Source organism: Eptatretus burgeri, chromosome 8 (assembly GCF_056783735.1).
Source record: "Eptatretus burgeri isolate ZD-2024b chromosome 8, Ebu_testis_v1, whole genome shotgun sequence".
Classification (NCBI taxonomy): Eukaryota; Metazoa; Chordata; class Myxini; order Myxiniformes; family Myxinidae; genus Eptatretus; species Eptatretus burgeri.
This window is the reverse complement of record NC_140968.1, coordinates 18,771,830-18,783,956: the sequence shown is the minus strand read 5'-3', so window position 1 is coordinate 18,783,956 and position 12,127 is coordinate 18,771,830. Positions and strand designations below refer to the sequence as shown.

Genomic DNA, 12,127 nt, shown 5'->3' with positions numbered 1-12,127 from the left:
GAATGTTATGGTTTTGAAAATTTCCCAACGAAGGCTTGCCTGGGCTTGCCGAGGGAATTTCCAAAGGAAACCACACACACCAGTCTTTCCCGATAAAAGCCTCAAGCCCAGGCTCCATTTTAAACATTTTTTTTTTGCTGGCAATGGTGTGCTGTGTGCTTGCCTAGAACTCTCCGACTTGAATGGAACTAAACCTTCAAGTTGATGAACTGGATTCAAACCTCTTATCCATTGAGGTAAGATTTTATTTCCCTATTTTCAGTTTGATTTAAGCATCGACTCATTTAATAATTAAATAACTTCATTAATACATTATTATTTTCTCTCACAGGAAATTGTATCTGAAAATACCGATTTTGCCACAACTTTGGGCGAAATTGTTGGCTTGGTTGAAGACCTTGTGAGTGACCAAGACCCACAGAACGAGCAAGACCTTGAGTGGGATGATTTTGGGGTTCCTTGGAAATTGACTACTTGTATGGAACTAAACCTTTAAGTTGATGAACTGGATTCAAACCTCTTATCTGTTGAGGAAAGATTTTATTTTCCTATTTTCAAAGTTTGATTGAAGCATACTCATTTAATAATTAAATCACTTGATGAATACATTATTATTTTCTCTCACAGGAAATTGTATCTGAAATACGAAATGAAAATACTGCTTTTGCTACAACTTGGGGCGAAATTGTTGGCTTGGTTGAAGACCTTATGAGCGACCAAGACCCACAGAACGAGTTCGTCCTTGATGATCCAACCAAAGAGTTATACCTTGGAGACCAGCAAAGTCCTGAAAAAGAGTTTTGCAACAATAGTACTCATTGTGAGTTATCAAGACAATACCCCCTGAACAAGTTATACCTTGATGAGCCAGAATACAAGTTTTACCTTGGAGACTCACAAATTTCAGACATTTTGAAAAATGGAGTTTTCCTTGATGATCCACAGTTATACGCTGTGAGATCTATCACTGAAACCCATAAAAATTGGAAACATGGAGTTTTCCTTGATGATCCACAGTTATACTATGTGAGATCTATCACCAAAACCCAATATATTTCTGGAAATTGTGATTCTACCTTGGAGTCTTGGATAGATGGTTATATTTTTGGAGACTTGAAATGTGGGTTCTCGCTTGATAACTCACAATGTGATACGTATCTTGGAAACTCAACAGGAATGTGGTTATACCTTGGAGACTTGGAAAGTTGGGTTTATTTTGGAGACTTGAAATGCTACCACTCTTTGGGATCTAAACCTATCAAGAAAGTTCTTACTCCCCCTTTCTACATCATCAAACCTGAAAGCCTTAAAAGACAGAATTGGAAGAAGAGAAAAAAAAACGAAAAAATATATATAGGTGGAAATCTCATCTTGAAAAAGACATTGTGTTGTGCGAGGGTTGGGGGGTTGGGGTTGAGATTTTGAATGTGAGGGTTGGAACACACACACACTCTCTCACACACACACACACACACACACACACACACACACACACACACACCAACAAACAAAAGTTAAGCCTTGACTATTCAGTTGAGGATTCTGTGTTTGGGGTTCACAGATCTAAGAACGTCCCCCTTGACACACATTATATACTGTTATACACCTTGGACTTGGCCCTGGAGTGTTCACAACGGTGTATAGTAGGAGGGAGTGAAGCGCCAACCCATTGCTCCCATTGCACACACACACACCAACAAACAAAAGTTAAGCCTTGACTATTCAGTTGAGGATTCTGTGTTTGGGGTTCACAGATCTAAGAACGTCCCCCTTCACACACATTATATACTGTTCTACACCTCGGACTTGGCCCTCGAGTGTCCACAACGGTGTATAGTAGGAGGGAGTGAAGCGCCAATCCATTGCTCCCATTGCACACACACACACACACACACACACACACACACACACACACACACACACACACACACACACACACACACACACACACAGACACACACACACACCAACAAACAAAAGTTAAGCCTTGACTATTCAGTTGAGGATTCTGTGTTTGGGGTTCACAGATCTAAGAACGTCCCCCTTCACACACATTATATTCTGTTATACACCTCGGACTTGACCCTCGAGTGTCCACAACGGTGTATAGTAGGAGGGAGTGAAGGACCAACCCATTGCTCCCATGGGTATTATCTGCTTTGTTTTGTCTTTTGTAATTCCTGTGAATAAAATGAACATTAAATCTCTTCCCCTTCTAAATCATATATCTTATAAGTCCAAGGAACCGTATATATTACATCAACAATTTTTAAAAGTTCGTTCGTCCATCGTTTAATATAACCTTTTTCAAAATGAGATTTCCACCTATATATTCTTATGACATCACCAACTTTGAACTTAGGTTTTCTGATATTAATCTCTTTTTCATATTTTAATTTTGTAAATGTTTCTGATGGTTTCATATTCGTTGACGTGTGAATCATGTCATTATACTTATCCACAATATCCTGAATAAAAGATGACCATTGTTGTGAACCGAGTTCTGTGAATTTTTTATATAGTCTCTCTTTTAAGGTACGATTAAAACGTTCAACAACAACAGCCTTCCCTTCATTAAAGGTACTGTATAATGTTATACTGTTATTTTTTAGAAAATTCAGAAATGTCTTGTTATAAAACTCTCGACCCTCATCAGTCCACAATTTTTTAGGTTTTCTCTTACTTTTATTAAATATCTGTTGAAAGGCTAACATAAGAGTATTACCTGTTTTGTTTTTTAAAGGGACAACCCATGCGTATCTACTCCTCAAATCAATAATGGTTAAAGCATACTTGTACCCCTCATCATTATTGAGTTCAATCAAACCAGCGGACCAGATATAATCAACTTCCTTGGAATAAACCTTTCTTCTACGAAACTTTGTCAATATTGGTTTATGTAATTCATCAGCTAATTGCTCTTCAGTCTTAATGGCATCATTAGAGCCTATAAGTTTTTTGAATTTCCAAGTCCAAGTTTCAATTTAGCACTGATCATCTTCTTCATGATGAACCAATCAACTTTTTCTCTCAAGGTTGGATTTTGTATAAGAGACAAATTATACAACATTTCTCTATTGGCTTCATGCTTTTCTTCCAAAGTTGTGGTTTTCCCATACTCAATATCGTGCCTCATGCACACTTCATCAACTCTATTAATGGGATTACTCCATGATTTAGGATTGTCTGCCTCATTTAATCTTTTATCCAAGTTTGTGCCTGGACCACAGAAAGAATACCCTGGTAGATGTAATTCCCCTGGTATTCCAGTAGTTGTAAATTTACTTCCTGATAAAAAACTTTTGTATATCTCCTCCGAGTTTGTGTTTGGAGATAAATTGATTTTTTTTTTGAACCACACACCGAACATACACCTTTTTTGAATAACCCTGTTATTTTTACTTTAAAAATACGAAATATTTTTGGTATTAGTTTTCTTTTTACATTTGAGACAATAACTCATTTATTTATGAGAAAAATTCCTGCAGAGTGCAAAAACCTTTTTAGTTTCCAACATGCACATTTGAATCTTAATTTTTAAAACATGAAGAATCCTTAGAAATGCCTTCACTCTCTCCTCCATTTATTTAAGAAAAAAAAAATGAAAAACTTGAATTAAAATGAATATCTTGCCGATGTCAATAGTCTTGTCGAAAATATAGCAAATAGACTTGTCAATTCTTTGTTTTCCTCCTCGGTGAGTTGAGTTATTTTCTGTAATTCCCCCAATCTTTTTTTTAATCTCACTGGTTTCCATATTTTCATATTTATTTAGTCTTGCTCTTTCCTCCCTCTCCTCCCTCTCCTCCTTCTCTCTCTGCTCTCTTTCCTCCTTCTCTTTCTTCTCCCTCTCCTCCTTCTCTCTCTTCTCCTTTTCCTCTTCTTCTCTCTCTTCAAATCCTTCCTCGTCCCTTACTATCATTGAATCGCTTACACCCCATAGAATATCATGCATATATTCATCAGGATTTCTTGTTATTCCTGTATCCAAAATAATTTTTTTTACAACAGGAAAACAATAAAATTTCTTTTGAATTTCTAAAAGAGCCTTACCTTTTCTTCACATTATAATTTTTTCATTATTTAACATTCTAATTAAATCTAAAGTTGTTGGTTTATCAACATCAGCATAATGCCAATCTTTTATTGAAAATACCTCATTCTTATGTTGTAGAACATATTTATTAAAATAACGAATACCCTTTTCTTGAAGGTATGCTTGGACACAGAAATGATAATTTTCTTGAAGCCTTCTTCCTGTCATTTATGTATTAGAAATATATGTTAGAATAATATTATGGCACGAAACACCTCCCCATCTTCCCAGAGTTAAATCATTTTGTATTTCCTTACTTATTATATATAATCCTGTTTTTTTCTGTTTTCATGATATAAACGAGGGCAAAACCATTATTATATTTACCCTTATTAAATTCTTTTATTTGTTGTTTACAAATCGTGGCTCCACAAAACTCATTCTCTACACCAAGTGGATAATATTCTTCCTTACGAGACTGATTTAATTGTTCCAGGTCTTCTATGTCAATTTTAAATGACTAATAATACCCTAAATCATCCATATCATACCCCCATTGTTCTATTCTCATACAAATGATACGCCCTTCTTTATAAAAAAAAAATATTTTAATTTGAACTGTGAATTCTGTATGAACTGGAGATAAAATCAACACTTCTGTATCTTTGGAATACACTGCCGTTTTATTTAAGGATATATATTGTGATAAATCACTTAATCTCACCAAGTCATTCGCGTCAATCGGGCTTGGATAATTTTTTAATTAATAAGCATTTTTCATTTTAATATTTATATCGTTCAGCCTGTGCCTTTGTGTAATAATTTGATAAATCAATGTCCAGTTCTTTGGATACACCAAAGCTAGAACCATCTTTACCAACATAAGTCATTTATATTAGATTAAAAATAATGTCATAATTTTTTTTATTTTTGTTGAGTTGAAATAACACATATAGACATAATTGACCACAACACTTGGAATTTAATTCTTGGACTTGAAATGTTTGATAAACACCATTCTGTAAGAATTTTATGACTTCAACAGGTGGTGGAAGACCAAAATTATCAAAATAATATTTGTCTTGACTATTAAAAATACAAACCCAATGAGAAGCGTTCCCATTATTACCTTCAAAGTTCATAATAATATTCTTTGTATGTTAAGGCACATTTGTTAATTCATCTCTCATACAAATAAGCACATTATGAATTTTTAATTTATTACAATATTTGACAAGTTGTAAATTTGATGTTGTATTCTTTCCAAATTCTTTAAACCACTCATCAATGCTCATTTATTTATTAGAAAGATATAATCCATTACCTCTTTTAGTTAATTTTACACCTGCCTGTGCGATAGAAGAAAGCATATCTCCAACTAACGATCTCGCTTTATCAGGCAGACCTTCAAGTTTTTCAGCAAAATCTACAATTACACCACTTCCACTAATTTGTTTCTACAACTCTTTGTTATGTCTTTCCAATTCTTTTTGAGCCTGTATTTGAGCCTTCCTTTCGTTGGCAGTTTTCACCGCTGTTGAAATACCACCCGTCAATGCTCCAACCGCACTTAAACCAGCAAATAAAGGAATTAGAAATGGGAGAAATCCTCCACTCGTCTCTGATTGAATATTTTTTCAACATTGGTTTTGTCATTTTAATTTTAAGTGAGCCAGTATCATTCAAGATTTTAACCTGTTCTCTTGTGAGCAAAACATCAATTCTTACTGCTCCTTTACTCTGAATTGTATTAACGTTAATCGCACAAGGCTTTTATTTTTGAACACAAGATGACAGTTTATGAAGATTGATTTGATTAACATATACGCCAGTTGGTACTTTGCCACTCATTTATTTTACAAAAAATCATGTGAGACTAATCATAACACCATTATCTGTATTAATCTGCAATTCTGTTTCTTCCAAAAGCAAACAATGTGTATCAACTACTTCACTCTCTCCTCTTTCAATGTATAGGGAAGTATCCACTCGATTAGACTTTATAGTTTCCTTTTGTGCGCTCAGGTCAAACGCAAAGATTGTATACAAACTTTTAAATGCTGTCATATCCAAAATAGGTTCTTTATTTCCATTACTTTCACACATCTTTTGGTAAAACTTGTATGCTTCAGCAAAATCATTTTTTCCCAATTAATTTCCAATCTATCTCGTGGATAAAATGTTCCATCGAGAAAAACGCGAAGTTGTTTCACCTTAGCATTAACACTCAATGCATTATTTATATCAGTCGCAGTATCACCATCTGGCTTTTAAAAAATGATCCACAGATATCGTGGCTTTCCTTCCACAACACCCAAATTTGACGTGTAAGTGGTTTGGTTGAGTTTAACGTGTTGACATCTTCTTTTGAGGTATGATACACTGAGTGGTTTCTTTGAGTTAAGTCTTCTGTTCAACATCTCTTCTGTTTTAAGATTAGGAGTATATTCACTAATATACCAACTCATTTCATCAATTACAAATTTATTCTGATCACCAAAAGCACGAGCAACACCAAAAAGTAATCTATTTTCATTATCATTCCTTTGAAGTTGAAATCTAATTTTAAGACAACACAGAACTTTATCATGATCACAAAATCCAAATATACCTTTAAGAGGAACTGCTACAGTAAAACTATTAACTGCTTTTGTATCATCATTATATGCTCCTTTCCTTTGAGTATATCCAGGGTCTGTGTTTGTTCCCATTGACATATCAGGAATGAAACCTTCGACAGACCCCTTTCCCATTCTATCACTGAATGTATAGAGTGTAAATTTCATAATTTCAGATACAGCAGAGACATAATCAACCGCTTCAACTTCTTGTGTTCCAATATACAAACGCACACTATCAAACATTTTCCAGATGAAGCAATTTACGAGTGTAGCGTTTGTGTTATTCTCAGCCTTAGTGAATTTAAATTTACACAACAAGAAACATTCAGATAGATTCAAATAGGTTTGTTGATCATTTATTTCAAAACGTTTTGTACCATTCATATTCCAGTCTGTTCCAGATATTGCATTTACCTTGAAGTAATCTTCTTTTTTAGTGGACTTTGAGATAATAAAAGTATCATCCAAATCATAGATACTATCAATTGCTTCCATACTTGTATTTATTTAGGAAAAAAGATAATAAACTTTTGAAACCCTGATCCAAGTATTCGAATTATTTTCTGTCATTCTTGGGGGGACAACTGAGTTTTGCCTTTCTTAATTGCTTTTATTGCTTGTAATTTATGAGATTCCTTCTGGGCATCTTTTATGCTCTTTACAGCACCTGCTACATTTCCCACAGCAGAAGCAGTTGAACCAATTAGGTCTTTGTGTTGAAGAATAGTTGAACCAATACCCATTAGAGTATCGATTATCCCATCTCCTCTAAATTGAAGTCCAACACCCCTTTGTCTCTTAGGTTTATAGTATCCTCTACCAAGATACATACCTTCACCCTTGTCGTATGGGGAAAGGAACATCCCTTCACCTGTAATTATTTCATATTTTCCCAACTCGTGTTACCTCACAATAACCATCATATTTATTTATTGGAAAACTTCACGTAGGTGAATTCTGATGGATATAACTTCCCCATTAAAAGAAATCATACGATTATCTTGGTCGGTTATCCTAAAATTTACTCTGTGTATCGTTTTTCCTGACACAGGGAGATAAACCAAATTTTTGGGTAACATTTTGCATTTATAACCAATTGGGGTTGAGTATGCGCTGAATGAAAATATTGTATTTGTTTTTATTCCATCATTATAAGCTCCATCAATCAAATCACAGTGAATTAACACCAAATTTATTCATAAGGATATTTCAATGACATTATCCACTGAAAAACGTCCCATTAGTTTCAATCTTTTTTGAGGAGAAACCCAATAAGTCTCTAAATGAATTATCAATTGTGAAATCAACCTTGTAGTTATTTTTAACTTTAATCGTTGACTTTGAAGTATGTTTTTGAATGTCTATAACAATATTTTTTGGTTCATCACCCTGTTCTTTCATAAGACGAGCAATTTCGGAAGATATTTGAGAAATCTCATATGCTCCGGGTGAGACTGTTATCGTTTTGTATCCACTTCCGGGATTATAACTAAACTTGTTATTTTTATCAGTTATATTAAATAAGGTATTATAAGTTTACATGGACAATAAAGATGCCTCATATTCTTTTGTTGTGTCAAGTTGTAGTGGGTGTGGGAATGAAGATGTGTGGTCGCTTGTTGTGAAATTAAAACTCAGGATTGTGCTTCTCATCTTATTTAATATGAGATAAAATGTCTTTATAGTGAGATTTATTAAATATTTTCATGCTCATCAACTGGCCTAAAATGACTGATGCTTCATTAAAACATTTGTTATTTCCAGCCTCTTTACGACCTAACAACAATAACAGTCGATAAACTAATTGCGATGGGTCATTTGGAAGAAAACTAATACCTGAACCAAGGATACTTTCAGCCTGAATAATGTGTTTCTCCTTCTCATTTTTTCTACTTTTACCAGAAATACTAACCCTATAATTAAGAGTGTTCAGCAGATCAACATATACTCTATCATCTTTATTTTTCATATCCAATGGTTTATCAATATACTTTGATTCATCCCTCACAGTTGAACCTTGTCTTCCATCTTTTGTGAGAAGAAACATTAATTTCGGAGTTAGTTTAACAGGGGGTTGAGCAGAACCCAAGAACCTTAATTCATCATGAAATATCAATACCTTTTCTTGAACAAGATGAAATATTGCTGGTTGTTCTGTTGGAATGAGTCGTGCTTTGGTTTTTGAATCCGCTGAATATTCATTGTTTTGAAAAGCATTCACAATATAATCAGGGGGGTGATTAATCTCTTCCAGTTGTTGAAAGAAACCTTCATCATCATATTCTAATTCTCCTAAATGCTCGAATTCTTCCTCCGTCATTTGATCAAAATCTTTTAACATTTGAAGTTTTTTAGGAGTATATTCTACTGTGGGAACTGTGGAAACATCTTTCATTTTTTCTTGTGAAGTTTTTAAAAGTGTTTTAAAAAATTTCTCTTGTTTTCTTTCAAATTTTTCTTCGCCCGTTAGTTTCTGTCTGCGTTTCTTCTTCGTGTCTTCCTGTTGTTTTACAACTTTTGAAACCAGCTCTTGATGCTCCTTAAATCTTCTTGCTCTTTCTTTCGCATCCATTTATTTCTTGGAAAATATCATTTAATGAATTGTAAAGATCAACAGGGAAATTTTCCTTTTCTTCATCATCCAAGTGGATGTGTTCAAATTAATCCTTTTCTTTAAATATTTCATCAAATTCTTTATTAACATTAATACGAGTTGTAATTTCTTCTTCACTAATACTTGCATCTCTGCTTTTCATACGTTTGCGTTGAGTTTCTTCATCAACATCAAAACCGAATGATAAAATCTTCGCTCTGCTCAGATGTTTGATAATTTGTCTCGTTCCTTCTGGATTAGTTTCTAATATACCAAGACCACCAGATTTTAGTTTCCTTAACTCACTCTTACAATGTGAATATTTTGTTGTACCAAAGAAACCTCCTCAAATATTTGACCTTCATTCCTCAATCGCATATGTTCCTCCACTGAAATATAGTGATAATCTTCATCTTTTACTTCTCCAGGTCTTATTGCTCGAGTTGTTGTTGTTGATACAATGCGTATCATGGGGTGTTTTTTAAGTAAATTTACAATATTCTCATTTGTACTACACAAGAACCTTGATTTATGAAAGTTTTTTCCAGAAGCAGATTTACCCACAAGATTTATAATAATAGTTGTCATTTATATATGTAATTGTTTATAAAACAAAAAATATATCCCTTAATATCTCATCTTGTTTCACAACAATTTATTTATATTTTTCAGTCGTGTGCTTCATGTAATCCCCAAATTCCTTTTTACTATGTAATGTAGAACAATTATCTCTCCAAAAATTATTTATATCTATTGAATTTAACTTGAATAAAATAAAAGTATTAGCATTGTTTCTGATGGAATGATGAGGAAGTTGAAAGTACGATTGACTAAGATAAATACAATTACAAGAAGAATGTCTCGCTCTTGTGTAGTAGCTGTCCATTACTGTTTGGTTTCTCTCATTAACACAGTCATCAAAGATAATGAGGTTCTTTTTTGATTTATCCAAATCTTGGGGAGACGGTATATCATCCGTATTATCACTAAGAATACAAGTTATCGGTTTTGATTTCTTTTTACATCTCTGTGTATCACAAAATAGTTGAATTATATCTTCAATGTTATAATCATTTTGGTTTTTTTGAAGTTTAAATAAACCGATTATATCTTCTTTTTGAAGACCAGCATTAAAACCTTGTGAGAGTAGTTGATACTCTGGTTGAAAACCCGACTTTGTGAAAATTATTAAATTATCATAATCGAAAAAGTTGGGAGTCAGGAGCATCTTCAAAAGTAAGCAGGTTTTTCCACATCCGCTTGAACCAACTATGAGACATCTTAATGAATTTGGAAGATTTTTATGATTGTTAAATTTTATCTTATTTCCCCAAATGGGTAAAAAATCATTCATTTATATATTTGGAAAACAGGTTATTTAATTTATTATTGGCTTTTTTAGAAACTATATTTTATCCTAAGTTCAGGTTTAATTTCAAGATAATCCATTATTTTATTTATGCAATATCTTGTGTTGATATTTCCCTGAAAATCACATCCATGAACAATATATAAAAACAATCCTTTGAAAATTTCTCGAATACGTTCAGTTTCTTCCCTTGTAAGGAAAGGTGTGTTATCACCCTCATACTTTACATTCATTTCTCTAATCAATGTTGTAAAGTAATTCATTTTTGATGTAAATCTAAAAAAATTATTTTCCTTAAAAAATTTTTTTTTTTCATTAATGAGAAGATAATCACAGAATATACATTGTTTATAGGCTTTTGACTCTGTTTAATCCCTGTCTTTCACACGCAGGACAATTCTCAAATTTGTCACATGGAGAATCAGTAAAGTCTAGCATATTTATAAAGTAAAACTTTACTAAAACTGAAATTCATCTAAACTTTCAGTTGCATTTTGACTCATATTTAATAATGTTACTATCGATATCTATATACGTTTTTTCATTACCAGATTCAACGACAACATTTTTTATCTTAAAGGTAATTTTAAAATGATACTTAACTACTGTTGAACAAAATGTCATTTCACCTGATATATTAACATCCTTTATTTCATCAGGATTTACATCTTTAGGGTTGTTGAAAAAAATACAAATTTCTCCTTGTATATTACAGATGGTCTTATCTTTTCTTTCTGAAGCTTCATCCATAAGGTTTTTGTTTTTTGATACTTTTTCTTGTTTAATTGCTTTTCTAGTTTTGAATATATTACCAGAAGGAGAGGAGAAACTTTTGTTCGAGATACTTTAATTGATGTTCTCCCAGGTATACTAAAAGCCCTTCCACTGAATGAAATTGAAGAACTCATCATGTCCACCATAATTGTTTTTATCCAATAGTTGTTATATTTATCTTTGTTCAATTTTACATCCTTGACATATTTCTCAGTATCTTTTACAAATAAAGAGATTGATTGAAACTTGTCTTTTGTGTCTTGAAACATTGTATTTATTAAGTGGAAAAGTTGGAGGATAAAATGGTTTTAAGCACAGATTCACCTATAAATTAAACGAAATTTTCATCAAGAAAATTTTAGTTTAAGCAAAGTTTTATTATATAAATATGGTGAATACAACGTACTGCGATGTTTGTAATCATGAATATAAACATTATAAAAAACACCTTCGAACCAACAAACACACATTTAATCTATTTCATCAAATCTCTCCTCTTGAGTTGGAAAGAAAACATTGTGATATCTGCTCAAAGGATGTTTTGAAGAGTAGTTACAAGACATCTTCAATCACAAAAATACAAGAAAAATGAGTTTAAAGTAAAGGGAGACTATTATATTGAAAACACTGATGGGGCATTTAAAGGACATATAAAAATAAGGATTTTTCAATTTGGAAAACCTGGTTCATCATCAATAGCTGAATCAATTGAAATAGTGAAACCTGATGTTGAA

The 12,127-nt window shown here is 32.8% G+C and overlaps 1 protein-coding gene across 1 annotated transcript; it reads right to left on the bottom strand.

The window, feature by feature from the left end:
* Window positions 1-8,311: 8,311 nt before the first annotated feature.
* On the bottom strand, window positions 8,312-9,229 carry LOC147021236 (uncharacterized). The gene has a single exon (XM_085891028.1). It carries the CDS (start codon window positions 9,227-9,229, stop codon window positions 8,312-8,314), a length of 918 nt encoding a protein of 305 aa, XP_085747154.1.
* Window positions 9,230-12,127: the final 2,898 nt, after the last annotated feature.

Excerpts from the sequence above, each read along its gene's own strand:
- LOC147021236 (XM_085891028.1), bottom strand. The coding sequence starts at position 9,229 with ATGGATGCGAAAGAAAGAGCAAGAAGATTTAAGGAGCATCAAGAGCTG.